Raw genomic sequence first — 18,565 nt, forward strand, 5'->3', positions numbered from 1 at the left:
GGCCAGTTTCTGTATATGTGGTGCTGGGGAATCGAACCTAGGGCCTCATGTATACGAGGCAAGCTCTCTCGCCACTAGGCCATATCCCCAGCCCCCCAAGTAGTAATTCTTGTAATTCTCTTCACACCAGAATGTCCAAGGGCGGAAGCTGCGGCTCAGCCCCGTTCCCTTCCCGCCTGACTTCATCCGAGTCTACCAACACTGGGAGTCTAGCCGATGCTGAGGCACCGTGACACGCCACAAATGACCTCCACCCCATCCCTGCCAAAGGGGCTTCATGGCCCTCTGAATGCTAAGGATGCCACCCTGGGCTTCCATTCTTACCATCTGTCTCCTAGACAGCCACCTCCTGTATCCACTTTTGTAGTTTGGGGTAGAAAAATTATAAGCAAAAGAATAAAACTGCAAAAAGCAAAACACAGAAGAATGTCTGGAAGAGAGGAATTACTACAAGAAGTTGGGTTCGTGTGTGTGTGTGTGTGTGTGTGTGTGTGTGTGTGTGTGTTTAGATAGGTTGGCAGATGCACACATACACAAAGAGATTTAGCTTAAGACACTTACTCACATGCTTATAGAGGCTTGGCAAATCCAGTCTACAGAGTAAGCCAGCAGGCTAGAACACCAGAGAAGCTTCAGTGGTCAGGTCCAAAGGAAGTTTGCTGGCAAAGTTCCTTCTTGCTCAGGGCATGTCAGCCTTCTTTTCTCTGAAAGCCTTTAATGGATTGGATGAGGCCCACCATGAGCTGGAGATGATTTCCATTCCTCAGAGCCCACTGATTTAAATGTGGAACATCCAAAACCCAAAACGCCTCCCTAGAGACACCCATCCTCATATCTGACCAAATATCTGGGCATTGTGGCTCAGGCAAGTTGACACATTAGATTATTCATCAAAGCTGGGCAACCATGGCTCACACCTGTAATCCCAGTTATTCAGGAGACTGAGATTTGAGGATTGCGGTTTGAAGCCAGCCTGAACAGAAAAGTCCCCATGAGACTCAAAGAGTCTCAGAGACAGCATCCAGGCCCTCAATTCAAGCCCCACAACCACCAACAACAAAAATTATTCATCACATGGCAATACTTGGCTTACTAGCTAAGTAACCAACAATGATAATAAGGGATTGCAGATTTCGAATTCTGATTACTAATGGTGGGTATAACCCATGCTCATCCAATCAGGATATACTCTGCTACTCCTGCCTTCTGCCTCATCCAATCACAGTACTACTTAGTCCTAACCTCATCCAATCAGCATACTACCTCCCGTTGGCCTCATCCAATTAGGATACTCTGTTTCTGGCCACGGAGATTCATTCTAGAATAGGTACATGACCCTAGTGACTCACTGGGTCTTCTATTAACATTATTAGAAGTCTTGGCCACTGAGGTGGCCAAGTTGGAGAAGTAGCAGCTTGTGTCTCTGCCACAATTAACAGCCAAGCTAAATAATGCAAAATAAGAGAGGGAAAGAATTCTTGAGGTCATTCTTTGAGTATCTGAGCTGTTATACACATACCTGAAGCTGACAACAATCAGTTATGCTAAAAACCAATTCTCCAAAATGCAGTTCATCCATGAGCAAATAGCGGTGCCATTTCTGAAATGGATAATTCATCACATGAATCAAATGTATCTATGGTATAAAATTTATTTCATTTAACTATTAATGTGATCCAACACATTTGTGTTGGTGGATGGCCATTGGTGATTTCAGAAAAAGTTCTGTTGATGGATTTTGTCTCTGTAGCAACATCTTAAGGAATATTGAATTTATTAGAAGGTAAGGGTCTATGATGAGCTGGTATTCCCATTAAAATGTATTATATCCAAGCCTGGCATGGTGGCTCATGCCTGTACCCTGACAAGATCATAGCTTGAGGCCAGCTTGGTCCTAAAAAGTTCACAAGATCCTATCTCAAACAATAAGATGTTGTGCATGGTGGTGCACACGGGTTGTCCCAGCTACACAAAATGTAAATAAGAGGATCGTGGTGCACGCTAGTTAGTGAAAAAGCAAGACCCTACTTAGAAAAAAGTAATGAAAGCAAAAGGCTGGAGATGTAGGGGCTGGGAATATGGCCTAGTGGCAAGAGTGCTTGCCTCGTATACATGAAGCCCTGGGTTCGATTCCCCAGCACCACATATACAGAAAATGGCCAGAAGTGGCCCTGTGGCTCAAGTGGTAGAGTGCTAGCTTTGAGCAAAAAGAAGCCAGGGACAGTGCTCAGGCCCTGAGTCCAAGGCCCAGGACTGGCAAAAAAAAAAAAAAAAAAAAAAAAAGGCTGGCGATGTACCTCAAATGCTTAGCAAGTGCAAAATCCTGAGTTCAAACCCTATTATTGCAAATATATATGTATATATATGTATATACACACAACATATGTACATATAACTTGGCTTGGCACTTTTTTGTGGACCTTGAGGGTTTTTTGTGGTGTTAGAGTTTGAACTCAGGGTCTTGTGCTTGCTAGGCAGGTGCTCTACCACCTAAGCGATGCCTTTTTGCTTTTGTCATTTTTTTAGAGAAGGCCTCACACTTTTGCCTAGGCAACCTCAGACCTGGGACCTCCTATTTCCACCTCCCAAGGAGGTGTGAGGCGCGGCACCTACCCTCCATTATACCCACGTTGCATAATATGGTCCATGGTTGATCCAAATGAGGCTGTGTGGTGGGTGACTATAGTACGTGCTCAGGAAATTCAAATACTACCAAAAAATGAGTAAACTGAATGTGAGACTCTTCCTGTCACTAGAACACGGAGGCCTGGAAATGCCTCTGTATATATATCTGATTAAAGGACACACACACACACACACGGAAATGTCTCTGTACATATCTGATTAAAGGACACACACACAAAACCAACTTGCATCCTCAGGCTGTCCTTTGAATGATGGGGTTCCTAGGCCCTGACTCAGTCACGCCTGCCCTGTCCACCTGGACACCAGTGAGGGGTGGGTGGGAGCAGGGAAGGGCATGAAGGAGCATTAGGAAGGGAGGACAAGACCTGGAGACCCTTGCTTCTCCGGGAACACATGACTGCGGAACCCTGCAGACGTCAAAGGCAGCGGCATCTTCCTGGCAAGCCTGGGGCCTGGCTGACCTGGCAGACAGTGTGGAACCTTCTGGAATGTCCAAGCCTCACCTAGAGGAGCAGGAGGAGGCCCTGGTCATCCTGAGGGCAGAGCAGGGAGTGGGGGCGCATTGTGACTGGCGGGGAGGATTGGGGAGATGGAGAAGGCTTTCTTAAGGCGCGTTGAAGCCAGGAGGGGGCCGGCGAGTGCCCTTCTGCACCCCGGCACCCCCCGCACGGGGGGGGGGGGGCGGAGGGGGGGGCGGCCGAGGCCAGCCCGCCCTGGCTGCCGGGTTTGGAACGAGGCCTGGGGGGGCGAGCGCAGGCGTCGGGGTGCGCTTGGCACGCGGGCGGGCGGCGAGCAGTTGGTGGCGGGAGCCAGGGGAGCCGGGGCGCAGCTTTTCGCTGCAGGGGACGCGCGCTTTATTTCCCTCTTGGATGCCGCCGCAGAGGCAGCTGGCCCGTGCTGATTATTTTTACCTCCGGCCACGGCGGCGCCGGCACGGCCGCCTCCTCCCTCCCGGGCCCGGGAGAGGCGCAGCCCCGGCTCCGCGGGCCGCCAGCGCCACCTGCTGTCGGCGCGGCCCGGACCAGGGGCGGCCGCGGGGAGCGCGGCCTGCGGGGCTGCAGACAGAAGAGGAAGGGAAGCTACTCTCTCCTTGTTCAGGCTGTAAAGCAGGCGCTCAGGCTGGGCTCGAACCCACCACCACAGGATCCTCTTGTCGCTCCACGTGCTGGGATTGCAGATGTGCACCACGGGCCACGGACACAAGGGCTAATGACTTCTTATTCCTTTTTCACTCAGACTCTCCAGAAAATAAGACCGAGCCTAATGTCACATCATCATCATTATTTTGTCAGTCCTGGGGCATGAGCTCAGGGCCTGGGTGCTGTCTCTGAGCTTTTCTGCTCAAGGCTGGTGCTCTACCACTTCGAGCCACGGCTCGACTTGCAGATGGTTAATTGGAGATAAGAGTCTCATGGACTTTCTTGCCCCCTGGCTTTGAACCACCATGATCCTCAGATCTCAGCCTCCTGAGTAGCCAGGATTACAGGCATGAGCCCCCTCCCCCCCCCATGTCACTTTTATAGCTACAGTACTTCCTTCCATCCCTTTCCACCCCGAGAAAAGCCTGGAGGCTGGCACTAAATACTTGTCTCACCCTCTGAAGACCACAATCAACTGTGTAGCTTTGGGGACTCTCTTAGCTCTCATCCCACTACCCCCGCCACCCAACACATACCGGAGAGCTAGTCACAGGCCTCAAGTGCACCAGATCAGTTTCATTCCCCTTTCAGTCCTTCAGCAAACACTGCCCACTCTTGTCAAGCCAGGCCCACGGGTGGGTGGGTGGGTGGTGGGGTGGGGCTAGGGGGAGGGGCATTTGTAGGGCTGGGTGTTCTGATGGCAAGACTGAGCTCTGCAAGCAAAGCAGCATGCCGGCAATGTTTTGTTTGTTTGTTTGTTTTTGCCAGTCCTGGGGCTTGGACTCAGGGCCTGAGCACTGTCCCTGGCTTCTTTTTGCTCAAGGCTAGCACACTGCCGCTTGAGCCACAGCGCCACTTCTGGCCATTTTCTGTATATGTGGTGCTGGGGAATCGAACCCATGGCCTCGTGTATACAAGGCAAGCACTCTTGCCACTAGGCCATATCCCCAGCCCCCATGCCGGCAATGTGGATGGAAAGATCGCAGCCTTGAAAGTCAGCCAGTGAAATACTATGTACACACACTCGATAAGGGGGAAAGGGCACTCCGTGTTGGGGGGCAAGCATCTGTCCGCTGACTGTGCTAGCATAATTAACCTGCTTCCTGTAAACAGTGTCTGTCTGGTGTTGTCTCTCTGCTTGAGAGCCTGCAGCAGCTCCAGCTCCGTGGAGAGGGGTGCAGCAAGCACCCTGGAGAGGCTGAGACCAAAGGATGGGAAGAAATGTGCCAGAAACAATGTGGAGGCTTCTGCCTTCTTCAGAGGCGAAGGATCGCATGTGCAAACACCCGGTAGTGAGGACGGAAAGCTGGTGAGGACCTAGGATGTGAAGAAAAAGGAGGGTGTGGTAGGGGTGGGAGGCTTAACCAGGAGGGAAAGGCTGTACTTCCTCCCAGCCACATGGGGGTTTGGAGCAGGGGGGGGGGACAGGGTGAGAGGAAGGCTCTGAAGCAGGCCCTTGGGGGCGAGGTGTAGAGAGATGACAGTGACCAGTTTTCTCACAGGCTTCTTCACATCCCCACAGGAAGAGGTGAGTCTCCATGTTCTCTGGAGAATAAAGTCCGTTGAGGGCTGAGATTCAGTTCTGTAGGGTCCTGGTGACCCCCAAGGGAAAGGCATCCCAGCTCCTTCCTACACTTCTGACTCTGGACTGAGGCTCATAGAATAGTCCAGGCCCCAGTGATCAGGCCCTATGTGTCCTCAGTTACCCGGACCCCTCCCCACCCCAACACAGACAGTGGGCCTGATTGCAATCAGCACCCCTCAGCCTCCAGGCCTGTGGTGGAGACTGTCAGGACTACTGCTTGCAGCCGGCAAAGCCAGGGATGGATGGCCCTGGGCTGGCAGCCCAACAGCAGCCCAGGTCCTGGGGAGATGATTAGCCAGGCCATGGGAGGCTCCACTGCCCCACACTGGGGGGGAGGGAGGAGGGAGGGCTACAGGGAAACACAGAGGAGACTGGAAGAACAGAGTGGACATGAGCTTCACCCCAGCCACTCAGAGGAAGAACAGTGTTAGGGGGCAGACCCAGAGCCACCTGCCTGGCCCAGAGAGATTAGGTAAAGTGCCTCAGGTCAGAATCAATATGAACGTGGAACTGTGTGACCCCCCAAAGCCTTGGCCCTCAGGGTCACCCCTGCCTGAATTCCCTACCAACCTCTGCAATGAAGGCCAGCTACTCCTCAGGCTTCCCAGGGCGGCCTGGCCTCCAGCCCCCCTTGCCCCCAGCGTCCCTCCGCATGCTTGCCCCCTCCCCTCTCCTCCATATCCACCCTTCCACTTGCTTGGATGAAAACCCAGAGCAGGGGTTCAAAGCCAGGATCTGCCAATGGCCAATTATGTAACCCGGTGCTCCCATGAGATGGGGGTGCTGGCCCTCCTCACACTGGGGTGAAGGGGAAGGGGAACGGGCCTGGGCACTGTCCCTGAGCTTTTTCACTCAAGGCTAGTGCTCTACCACTTGAGCCACAGCTTCACTTCCTGTTATTTCTGAGTAGTGTATCAGAGATAAGAGTCTCCCGGACTTTCCTGCCCAGGCTGTGGAATGTGGAACCATGATGGTCAGAGCTCAGCCTCAGAGTAGCTAGGATTACAGGTGTGAGCCACTGCCCTGACCCCACCTGCCTCTGGCATCTTTTTGGTGCGGTGGGTGAGGTAGTGACAGTGGAGGAAGGCCATCCAGGGCCACAGAACCCTCCCGGATCCATTAAGGGTGGGGCCAAAGCTATGGGACACGCCTAGAAGCCCCGCCCCATTCCACTCCAGACAGTGGACAGCCAGGCTGCCAAGCCCAGAGCTCCACCCATCCAGACACCAGACAAAGCAAGTGAGGACCTGGAGATGGAATGGGGGAGGGAGCCCCAGTGCAGGCACCTAGGCCTTGAACAGATGCCTCACTGGACCCTCGAGAAGGGGGTGCACAATGGCCATCAAATTTGGCATCTCTCTTGGGTGTGCTGCTGTTTGGGAAGCAAAAAAAGGTAGGCACCTAGGGATTTACTGGGGTAAACGACTGCCAACCGAGCAAGAAAATCAGTACCCACCGCGCCCCTATTGCGTGCCTCTTACATGGTGGACACCCAGCCCCGCCCACCCCACGCCTACCTGAACCTGGGCATGGAGGCAGGTGGGTTGAGGTGCTTTTCAATTGGTGCTTTCCAAATCCACAATAAATAAATAAATAAATGTGGACCTCGGGGTTTCTGTGTTTGCAGACTCTCTAGAAGAGAAGGCATAAGTTACCACTGGTGATGGCTGCATCTCCCAGGTGGCACTGTGCCTGCTGGAAGGGCAGTGTGTTTCCAATACCCATCTGTGCATGCCCAAGGCTGGGGCAGAGAGATCTGTAAGGCCCTTTCTCATCCGCAGAGCCCCTTCCTCTAGCTTGCCAGGATGGAGAGAAGGAGCAGAAAGTTGGTGGGAGGATTGTAAAGGAAGGAAAGAAGGAAGGATATTACAGCACGTGGAGGGAGCAGACCTCCTACCATGGTTGGGTGGAGAGACTGAAACCCCACCTTAAAGGAGGTGCTGCTGAGGGAGAGGGAAGCTAGTGTAAGCAGGGGCACAGCATGGTCGAAAGGCAAGGAAAGATGCTGTCTGGGGCCTGTGGAAATGCACAAAAGCTTGGTTTTGTGGAAAGGGTAGTTGCAAAGCTGGGCGTGGTGGCATATAGCTATAATCCCAGCGCGCCAGGTTGATGCTCGAGGTTGAGACAGGAGGATTACAAGTTAAAGGCCGCTGACCAAGGCCCTGTCTCAAGGTGGGGAGATGGAGTTGGGGTGGGAGTTATGAGGAATGGTGAGTCGGAAGAGAAATAGCCTTGAATGCTAAGCTGGGCGTCCAGAACACAGGGAAGCCCATGTAGCCTAGAGCTCCCTCCCACCCCACTCCCACCCCCACCCCCAAAGCCTCTGTGCCAGGTTCTCCCACTCTAGCCCGTGAACCACTCTGCCTTCCCACTCATCAGGGCTATAGGGGCTCCTGGAGATCATCCTTTTGTACAAGTAAATGTCATCCCTACTGGTGGGCCTCCCTTCCTGGGCTCCAAGCCTACTGGCTGACTCCCAGCCCGGTGAGGTCTGAGAAGCAAACAATGGGTGTGGCAACCCTCCCCACAGGACAGAGCTGTGAGCCTTTGCTTTTCCTCTTTCTCGGTCCATGCTGGCTAGCCTGTGACCCCTACTGTCCTTCACTTGTCTCTGCTGGATCCAGAATGATCTCCTGGTATTACTGCCTCTTTTCCCTCCTGGCATGTGACTTTCTGGGGAGTGGGAGCAGGGGAGGAGATCAAGGTGACCGAAAGCCTCTGGGATGGTTCCAAGTGGCCACCTGCAAGGTTAGGAAAGATACGTCCTTGGCATGGAAATGGGAAAAAGGCAGAGAGAGGTGCCCCATCTCCCACATTCATTCATCAGCTGGTTTATGCCTCACAAGCGGGGCCCTGTCCAAAGTCATTCCTAAGGCAGAGTCTGTAGTCCCCACTACAAACAGCCCCAGAACACTACTCACTCAATAACTGTACATCTGAGGGAGCACCTATCTTAGCCCCACCCATCTTCTCTCTCAGATCAAGAGTCTCTCCGGGACCTTTTCCAACTCCCTTGATGAATCAAGGACCCACTGGGCCACAGGTTGGTATGAGTGGTGGCCCCAGGAAGGCCTCTCATCCAGTGCAGCCAGCCTGTGGTCCCAGTGGTGCCCTGGTCTGGAATCCATAGGAAGGGAGGAGGTAACTTAGTGCATATCTCAGCATTTGAGGCCCAGACTCAAAACATCCCAGCTGGGTCATCTAATTCCAGTCCTGTAGATCTAGAAAGGCTCTGTAAGGAACAGGCTCACCAGGACATAGAACGTGGCCAACCCTGTCCAAGCCCAAAGACCCTCACCCCAATGTCCTTGGCTGTGCCCACTGTCTCACCAAACACTCCCTCACATCCTCCTATGGCCCTCCAGTCCCACTGGTCCCAGGAGAGGTGGTGGCGACTGCCCACGATGTGTGCAAGTTTCCAGGGCAGAGGCTGACTGAGCTGGTGGGAAGCCCAAGAGTCCTGCGAACTGCGATCCGGCCACCTGGCACTGCCACGCCGCCCCCCCCCCCCATGAGCTTCTCTCTCCACGGCTTCGAGGTCCGATCTGGGTGGGCCCGGGGCCTGGAGGGGAGTGGGGGGAGGGGCTCTGGTGACTTACAGTGGCACTTCTTGCACAATCGGCTGTCAGTTATACGCCACTGCATCCCCGCGTTCCACCTCCTTCGCTGGCTGGAAGTAGGGTTGATCTCGGGGTAGGGGAACTGGGAAGCCGTCCATTTCCTACCTCCCTCGGGGCTGGAAAGTACCCTCAATCCTATGAAACAAAGCTCCCCATCTGCGTCAAGTGGCAGCCGGAGGGAGGCAGGAGTGTGAGCGCATCTGGGGAAACTGAGGCCCCGGCCCGCGTGTCTCGGCAGGCTGCGCGCACCACCGCCGCGCTAGGGAGCAGGTGGCGCAACTGGCGACCACGCTGCCCGCGCTGGGGGCGCGCTGGGGGCGCGCTGACGGCGTGTGCGCACGCGCAGTGGGACACCCCCGCGGCGTCCCCAGGGGCCGCGCTGCCCAGCGCGCTGCAGCTGCGCGTCTTCGTGGAGGCCGGAGGGCGCCGTGCGCGCCACGCTGGTGGTGCGCGGGCAACACATGTGCGCCACGTGGGACCAACACGACGGGCGCTGGGCGCTGTTCGCCGACGGACGACTGCAAGCGCGCCGGGGCGCGGGGACTGGGCGCAGGCCATCCCGTGCCCCCTGGTGGCATCTCGGCGCGTGATGCTTTCAGTGGCAACCTCACCGACTTCCACGTCTGGGACCGGGCCCTGAGCTCAGCACAGCTACGCCGGGCTCGGCTCGGGCCCGTGCGCCGCCCTCCCGCGGCCTGCTCTTCCGCTGGGACCCGAGCGCCCTGGAGGCCACGCCCTCGCTTCCGCCTGCGGTCCAAGTGCGTCTTCGGACTCAGGCTGTCAATCCTGCCCAGTCGCTGGCCCGACGCCCCGCCCCCAGCTTCCAGACTCCGCCCCTCCTGGTTGGTCGACGCCCCGCCCCGGGCTGCCAGATATCCCACCTCTCCTGGAGGCTCAATGCCCCGCCCCTGGCTGAAAGACCCCGCCCCTGGCTGCTCATCGCCCCGCCCCCGGCTGCCAGCTATCCCACCTCTCCTGGCTTCCTAACGCTCCGCCCCCGGCTGGCTGGCTTTGGCCCCGCCCTCTGTCTCACGACCCTTTCCCTACTGCCCTATGTAGCTAACCCTTGGCCAGCCACCAGTGCCTGCGCTGTCTCTTAGGACGGGGCATTGTGGCTCGCCAGGTGCCTCTCCCAGGTCTCACAGGGCCGAATAACCCCGAGGCAGTGTTTCCTGGGGTAAGGGTGCAGGTGCTGCGGCGGAAGGGGGAAGGAGGCTCCAGGATGCACCTCCAACTCCCTGTCCTGATTCAAACCGATGAACGTCCTTCGCGGCTGCGTGGTCAGCCATGCAGGTGCAAAACGACATCCCAGGGAAGTTTATGCTCGTTGACCAATGGCAAGCGGAGGCCAAGGAGGCTCAGTGACCCGCCACAGTCACACTGCCCCTTACAGGCAGGGTAGCCCTGGATTCTAGGCACGAGGAGAGGCCTGCCCCTGCCTGGCCCTGGCCCTTACCCCAGGTCATCCCATCTCAGGAGCCCTTCCGTTCTCTCCCTGCCCAAGCCCAGACACCGGGGACTTGCGTGGGCCACCCCCGGCTGCTCCCTGTTCGCCTTGTACTAGGACTCCACTGAATGCTTGTGCAACCATAGCACCAACTTCGCTGTCCGGCTGCAAGTGTAAGAGGTCCAGGTGAGCAAGCGCAGAGGTGGAGGAAGGGAGGCTGGAACCCCACTTAGAGAACCAGCAGCCGCATCTTAGGGGAGGTGCAGGCAAGCAGGCAAGCCAGGCTGACTTGTCCTGAGTCACCACACTGAATGGAGCCAGCAGGGCAGGGACCAAGGTCCAGGCCTCTACGGCCTTGGGACCCTGAAAAGGACACAGGTGGATAAACATGTGTGGGTAGCCTGTGAGGGTGCCAGGGGTGCTTCCTCATGGCCAGCGAGTGGGAGAAGGCCAGCAAGGTGGACCTCCAGCCTCGCAAACTCGGGGGTGTCAGGGAGGCAGCAAAGCACCAGTGGCCTTGTCTGGGTTACCCCCCACCCTGCTATCCTTGCCCGACTCCATTCCCCTGGGGAGAAGTCAGGCCCGAGGGCCTGTCCCTGTGATTCCTGTTCACAGCAGCAATGCCAGGAGTGGGCATGGGACCCTGGACAGAGCTGACCTCATAGGGTCCCCCACCCACCCGCAGGCAGCGTGTGTGGCCATCACAGCTGCCATGCACCTCCTCTTTTTGGTGGCATTCTCCTGGATGCTGGTGGAGGGGCTGCTGCTGAGGAACAAGATGGTGTCTGGCACATGCGCCCAGGGCCCGGGAGGAGGCGCTACTGTGTCATGGGCTGGGGTGAGGCCCCACCCCCACTCCTGTGTTGCTCAGTACCCCTGCATGCCGGAACAGTACCACCCGGCCCCGTCTCCATCACCACCTAACACTCAGCACCCAGCACCGTTCAGTGCTCATCCTCACCTAGAACCACCTATCACCCAGTACCCAGGGTCACCCAGCATCACGCAGTGCTCATCTTCACCCAGAACCACCTAGCATCTGGCACCATTCAGTGCTCATCTTCACCCAGGACCACCTAGCATCCCGCACCGTTCAGTACTCATCTTTGCCCAGAACCACCTAACATCCAGCACCATTCAGTACTCATCTTCATCCAGAACCACCTAGCATCCAGCACCGTTCAGTGCTCATCTTCAACAAGAACCACCCAGCACCACCATGTCCATCTTTACACTCCCTTGTCACCCTGACTTTACCCAACTCAAATTGGTCTTAATCCCACTCCACTAACAGCCTCAGCCCTCCCCCTCCCCCCCCAGGGCCTCCCACCTTCAAGCCATGACCAGCTAACACCCCACCAATCACCCCCCTCCTCCTCAGCTCCCCGACCTGACTCTTCTGTCCAAACTCCCCTCACTCAGTAGCAGCCAACAGTGCAGGCCTCCAGCCCTGTCTCCCCCCCCCACCCCCCCCCAGCTCCCAGTACCACTGCTCCCAGGGGACAGCCACAAGCTTCAGCCTGGGGCTGGGGCAGGGGTCCTGGGGCGGGGAAGGAGGGCTAGGTGGCTGGGACCGCTTCTGCCTTCTCAGGCATGCCCGCGATCATCGTGGCCCTCACCCTGGCCACGCGCCCCCAGGACTATGTGGCTGCCGGGCACTGCTGGCTGAACGTGTACACGGACGCCATCTGGGCCTTCATGGGACCCCTGCTCTTGGTGCTCACGGTGAGCTGGCAGGTGAGGGGCCCAAGGGAAGGGAGGGGCTGAGGACAGGGCCTCCTCTGTCCCACGGATGCCAAGTCTGCAGACCAATACCTACATCCTGGGCCTGCAGCAGCAGATCAGGGGCCAGATGTGGTGAGCGAGGCCCTGCGTGGTGGGGGGAGGAGGGGCTGGGGGCCAGGCCGGCCACCTGTGTGCATTAGCACAGGGGTGTGACTGTGCTGTGTGTGACTCACTGTGGACCCAGCCACTATCCTGGAGGCTCACCGTTTTTACACGTACACACAGCCTGCTGGGGACCAGGCAGAGCGACCCCCAACCCTCCTCCCCCCTCCCTCCTCCTTCCTCCCTGGCCTCCACCATGACGTGCCACACATCAGCAAGTCCCTGAAGAGAACCTGGGGTTCCTTCCTGGGGGGGGTGCTCTGGCTCCGTGCCCCCTGCTCCCCAGTGCAGGCCTCGGCAATCCTTCTGGGAAGTTACCCCTACTTCCTCAAGCCAGATTTGGTACCGGTCCCCATCTTCCGCAGGCTGTCCCCCTACAGCATGCCTGCTGTGTGAGTGGAGAAGGCAGCGAGTCCGGTAGAGCTGTCACCTGGTTTGTAGTTCGAGCCCCTCTCTGGCCACTTCCTTCTCCAGCTACACCCCCAGGAACCCCAGGGTAGCACCCAGGCTGCTAAGAGGAGGGGCTGAGGAGACGGTGATGGCTAATCTTACACCAGGGAGCAGAACATGAGGGTTTAGGGCCCTTCTGACGTCTGAGCAAGCTGAGGCCCGCAGAGGGGATGGGTAAGGGCCATGGTGTCCTGTCTTCCAGCCTCCAGGCTGACACCAGAACCACTTCAGACCTCACTAGGAGGCCAGGGAGGACCTGCAGGGCCCCTGGGCCCCACCCCTTGAGGGTGGGCTTAGGGAGGACAGTAGGTTAGAGAAAGCTGATGTTAATCCAGCCACACACAGAAGTCACATGGTGGGACAGGACGGACAGGTCCTAAGCGTAGACATGGACAGGCAAGGGCTGAGTGCTGGGATGGGGGTCCTTGCTGGCCTGCCCCTTGGCCTCCTGCCCCTTGGCCTCCTGCCCTGGGTTCTCTCTGCCATGCCTGTACTGCCACTAGCAGCTCTCTTCCCACCCCAGGTCTGAAATGTGGGTCCCACCGGATATCTGTCTGGACCAGGATGAGCTCCAAAATCAGGTGTAAATTCCACGCAGTGTGTCTTGGCCTCTGAGCTTCACACTTCCCTGGGAAATGGGCCCAAAGTGTTAATAGCCACCTACAACACCCAGGTGCTGGTTCAAACCCCAGGCCAGGCCCACACTTCCCATCTCCCCACCCCTCAGTGCAGAAGCTAAGAAGCAGAAGGGAGAGGTGCCAGGCTGGAATCCAAACTCCGGATCCTCCGCCCCGGGGTGGTCAGCCTTGACTGCAGACTGGCCATGGTGCAGTCGCAGGCAGGCACACCCCACCCACATCCTTGGGACAGTCCCCGGTGGCCCCCCACGAGCCAGGTACTATGGGAAGCAGGGGGGCTCCACAGCAAAGGGGGCAGCAAGCAGCTTTGTTCTCGGGGGTCACGGCCCAAGCCCTGGCAACTCGCTTGCCTTGTGCCAGGAAAGCTCGGGAATGAAGGGCATTCTGCTGGGGAAGGGTGAGGTCCTGCCTAGCTATGCCTTGAAAATAAGGAGACGGTGTGACTCTCAGAAGCCCTTCTGGACCCGAACAGTAGAGCATGGCGGGGTGCTACACCCCCATTCCTGACAACCAAACCTTCTAAGTCCCCAGCACTCCTTGAGTTCCACTTGAGCTTTGCCCCTTGTGGTCTAGTGACCCTGGTGAAGTTCCTTCACCCCCATCACTAGGCACGGAGGGTGGCAGCAACACATTGTCATGGCAACCACTCCAGATAGTTGCCTGGTTCCCCCCCCCCCATCTCTGCCTGTGCCCCTCAGGTGGGCAGAAACACCACCATGTTTACTGACATCTCTGCTCTTTTCTTCCTTCCCTCCCTCCTTTCTCCTCCGGTGCATTTCTTTGTTTCTTAACTTTTTCTGGTTCTCTGGGGGCTGGGGCGTTGCGGGCCCATCCCTGGCACTGGCTCTAGGCTGTGTCGTCTGGGCCCTCAGTGCTGCTGCTCTCACCTGCTGGCTTTCCCTCCTCCCTTTTCCATCTACTTCTGAATCTTTCTCCTTCCACTGCCCCTTCAGCCCTGACCCCCCCCCCCTCTTCATCTTGAACATAAACTGGGCAAGGACTCACCCTCAGGATAGTAACCAGGTGACCAGATCTGAAGGTTCTAGAGTGGGCTCGGCCTCCATCCGGAGCGATTCGCTGATCCTCTGTCAGGTTCTAGGGGACAGCAAGGCCTCGTCTCCCTAACTAGCTGGATACAGCTCACACCTTCCCTGGGGCAAAGTCTTGTGAGGCCTAGACAGGCTGAGCCAGGGACTGAGTTTCTATCTCTATAGGGGGGCTGGATTCCCACACACCTGTGGGGCTCCATTGAGACACAAAGTTAAAGCAGCCAGGTGCCAGCGGCTCACACCTGTAATCCTGGCTGCTCAGGAGGCTGGGATCTGAAGATCACGGTTTGAAGCCAGCCCAGGCAGTAAAGGCATGGTCCCAATGACTTGGCCTGGGAGCTGGGGAAGGTGGCCTCCCATGTGGGGGGCCAGGCTGTGAGGAAAGGCGGGTCCCCGTGGGACACAGAGGGACAGATGTCAGACAGGCCTCAGTCCCTTGGGTCCCTAGGAACAGCATGGCAGATGACATCTGCCGGGACAGGACAGGGCATGCGGGGTCACACCTGCCTCTGTGTGACTCGGGTGGGCTATCTCTGCTGAGGCCAGGTAACAAGCGGGAGGCCAGGCTGGAGGGTAGAGGGGGCTCAGGTGGAGATCCACAGCAATGACATGAGGCCTGTCCTTCGGGGGCCATACATCTTCCTGGTCTACGCTGCAGAGGGGCTGTGGGAAGGGTGAGACTGTTCCCCAGCCCCAGCCCCGCTTCAGCCCTGCAGGCTTGGAGGCCTGGATCAGCAAGGGTCCCAGTGGCAACCCGCGCTGCCCCGTAGGTGTGGAGCGCCCTGCAGAGGATGATGGAGAAGGCAGCAGCCGGGCTGCGGCGGGAAGTCCCGGGCTCTGAGGCCCAAGCTGAAGTCCTCTCCTTTCAGACCCCCGTGGGACCGGCCAGCCTGTGGCCTCCAGGCCCCTGGGCAGTGGCCCAGGACAGCATGGCAACTTCAGCTCCGTCATAAAAACCTGTGGCTTTCAGAGGTCTAGCCTCACCACCTGCCCCGGCCCCACGATTGCCAGGACCTCAGTTTCCCCAAAACTTACCAACTCCTATGTTTCCCTTCGTAAGGACCCATGGGCCCAGGATCCCCACGGCCTTGTCCCCCATTGCAGAATCCGAAAGATAGGTGAGGCTGGGCCCCCACAGGGCACTGCAGGGGGAGGGGGGGAGTCAGGAAGTGTGTAGGCGAGGCTGGGGTGGCGGCAGGGATTAGAGGGAGGTGGCTGGGGTGCTTCTGCTGGGGTGGGGAGAGGAAGAAGTTGTCACCAAGATAGCTAGGGGCCCCCAGGACATAGGGGGATAGGGCTCAACCTATTTCCCTCTTCTTCAGGGGGTGGAGGTAACGGGTATTCGGCCCCTCAGGGTCTCTCCGCCCCCCCCCCCTCCCCGGGGCTTAGACATCCCCTCATATACTGTACCACCCCACTGCTGGTGCCTAGAAGGCCCATCAGGAAACGGGCGGGTGCCTTTCGGAGGGGCAGTGACCAAAGCAGTCTGTCTTTTCTGTCCCCTCCCCCTCTCCCTGGCCCCTGCCCAGTGCCCAGCCTCTCACCGCAGGCCTGGCACCCCCAAAATCCCTCAGGGCACCTGCTTTCCTCCGGCTGGATGGCAGACGGGGCACGGGGAGGGGGCTGGGGGGCAGCTGAGCAAAGCTGGGGACACTCCAAGGCCCTGCCGGGGAGGAGGACTGAGATGAGGGGAGCTCAACCTGACCCCCTCAGGCGCATTTGGTTCACTGTCAGCCTCTGTGCCTCAGTTTCCACGATGTTACAGCAACACCTTCTGGCTTCAAATCCTATCTCCAGCTAACAGTGAGAGGCCTCTTAGCAGGGCCAGGCTGCGCCACTCCCCACCCGGCCATGGGCTCCTTCTAGTTCCGTGGCTGGAGAGGCCGAGGACTGCTTTCTCCCATTGTGCCCAGAAGGGAGCAGGCTGGAGCCAGGCCCACCCCCCCCCCGCCCCCTGCACAGAGGAGGGAAACTGAGGCACAGAGCCAGGCACGCGGGTGTGTAACTGCAGACACACCATCCTGCGCCCTCCCCCGCCCCCCAAATGGCCTGAGCCGCAGCTTCCTTCCCTTCCGCAAAATGAGCCGGAGGCGCCCCCTGCAGGCCATCCGGGAGGGCGCAGGAGGGCGCGCTCGGGGCCGGTCGTGGGCCCAGCGCCCCGCACCCCGCGGCGCACGCAGCCCCGCTCCAGCCCCCCGCCCGCCCGCGGGCGCAGCCGGCTGCGAGGAGAACAAGAGCCGCCGCGGCGCCTTTGTCTCTGCTGAATGAGTGCGTTGCTAGGGCCCGCTCGTAGCAACGGAGCCGCTTCCACCTGGGCCCCACCCTCCGGACCCCCCAGCCCTGGCCCGGGCCCCCCTGGACGCTCCCAGTGGCTAGCGCCCCCTCCCTGCCCCCGCCCCGCAGCCTGAGTGACAGGGGCAGGGAGTGGAGTTTGCCCAGGTGTGACCCCCTCCACGAGCCCAGGGGCTCCTCCTGCAGGCCTTCTTCCGATGCTCGGAGGATGGAGAAACTGAGGTTCAGGGAGGCCACCGTGGTACCTCGCGGGGGGCGGAAGCCAGGCCACAGTGCCTGAGGGCTGGGCTGCGATCCCATCCGTCTGGGGGTCAACAAGGCAGCAGCAGCCAAGCCGGATGAAGCCCCGGCCTGGGCCACCCACCCCCATCCACCCTCCGGGGTGGAGCCCTGCCCGGGCGCGCTGTCTGTCTGTCCCTGCTCCACCTGCCCATGTGTGTAATAAATGCACTGCCCCTTGCTGTCGGCTTCCTCCCGGCTTGAGGACAGGGAAGAGGTGCCAGGCTGTCTGGGAAGGGTGGGGTGCGGTGCAGGACTTCTTCTCCTGACTTGGCAAGAAGAGCAGGGGTGGAACTGGAGAGCAACAGCACCCCTCCCTGAGCTGAAGAGCTGGAATGGAGGTGGGAGGGGGGAGGGAAATGAGAGGCAGAAATGGGGTGAATGAGAAGCGTGGAGACCCAGCCAGGCACAGTGGCCTTGGTGGCCTCCCCTGGGCTTCTCCGAGACAAGGTGAGACCCAGGAGTTCAGGCATTTTCCGGAGATGGGGGCTGTTGAAACAGAACAGGGGATGTCCGGCTGTGAGCTGTACGCACACAGTGGATACTTGGGAATAGTAAGCTGTTGGGTTATGAGTCCACAGGAGGCCATGTTTGAAGCCTTGAAGGTGCCAGGCCAGGTTGGCCAGAAATCCTGAGAGGAGCTGGTATGCCCACGTAAGTGCAGGACCCCTGCCCTGTGCCGAGAAGACCAGCAGAAGAAGGGCGAGCTGGGCAGGGCAGGCCCTGCGGAGTGTCAGTTTGGCCCCAGCAGAGCATCTTCTTGCTGCTGTCAGGAGGCTGGAGGGGCTACAGGAGGGTGGAACTGGACAGGGCAGTGGGTGACCCACAAAATCCTGTATCCCCAGTGTCCTCTGGTTCCTCTGTCCCCTTTTGCAGAGGACTGCTACAACCATTATAAGGGACAATTACTTGAGATTTGTTGAGTTGGACAAGATAGATCAGGATAATGGAGATTTGAAGATGACTGTGGTCATTCTCAGCTGTGTGGACTTGGACAAACCCCCATGCCTCAGTTTCCTTATCTGTAGTCTGGGGCTGCCACCTATGGATGAGTCTTGGAACCATATGAGAGACAAGTCAGCGGTGTGGGAAGCAGAGCAAGCATGCCCCTGGCAGCCGTGCTCACTGCTGCCACCAAGCGGGAGTGGATGGAAGTAAAGGCTCAGCCGGGTGGTAAATAGGCAGAGAAGGGGTTGATGCAGAATTGGGGTGCTGTCCCCTGATTCACTAGCAAAGGGGCCTTTGTGGCAAGAGCCTTTCCCTCTTGCCTCCCCAGGCACCTGCAGAACAAGAAGATGAAGGAGAACACACAGTAGGATGCTCATTAAATGGCCGTTCCTTTCAGCCAAGATGGCAGAGCTGGCATGGCCAGGGCAAACCCGTGCCTGAAGCCCAATGTCGTGCCCGGTGTCCCCGCACCCTGTTCTCTAGCCCTCCTACCCCCCCCCCTCAGAGTTCAGAGCCCAGGGAATTGCCCGCCCCTACCCTGTCCCCCCCACCCAACCCATCCCAGAGTTCCTGCTTGGGCCCCAG

At 58.2% G+C, this 18,565-nt stretch overlaps 1 protein-coding gene across 1 annotated transcript; it reads left to right on the forward strand.

The window, feature by feature from the left end:
• Nucleotides 1–6,851: 6,851 nt before the first annotated feature.
• Nucleotides 6,852–18,348, forward strand: Adgrd2 (adhesion G protein-coupled receptor D2). Its single transcript, XM_048348645.1, is given in 18 exon segments — nt 6,852–6,909; nt 8,736–8,800; nt 8,802–8,861; nt 8,863–8,919; nt 9,229–9,405; nt 9,407–9,508; nt 9,510–9,650; nt 9,653–10,045; nt 10,495–10,623; nt 10,854–10,895; nt 11,123–11,222; nt 11,225–11,275; nt 12,029–12,174; nt 15,008–15,122; nt 15,230–15,336; nt 15,784–15,792; nt 17,909–18,108; nt 18,309–18,348. Coding segments are annotated over 18 exon segments (1,992 nt in total).
• Nucleotides 18,349–18,565: the final 217 nt, after the last annotated feature.

This window comes from Perognathus longimembris, chromosome 1 (genome assembly GCF_023159225.1).
Source record: "Perognathus longimembris pacificus isolate PPM17 chromosome 1, ASM2315922v1, whole genome shotgun sequence".
Classification (NCBI taxonomy): domain Eukaryota; kingdom Metazoa; phylum Chordata; class Mammalia; order Rodentia; family Heteromyidae; genus Perognathus; species Perognathus longimembris.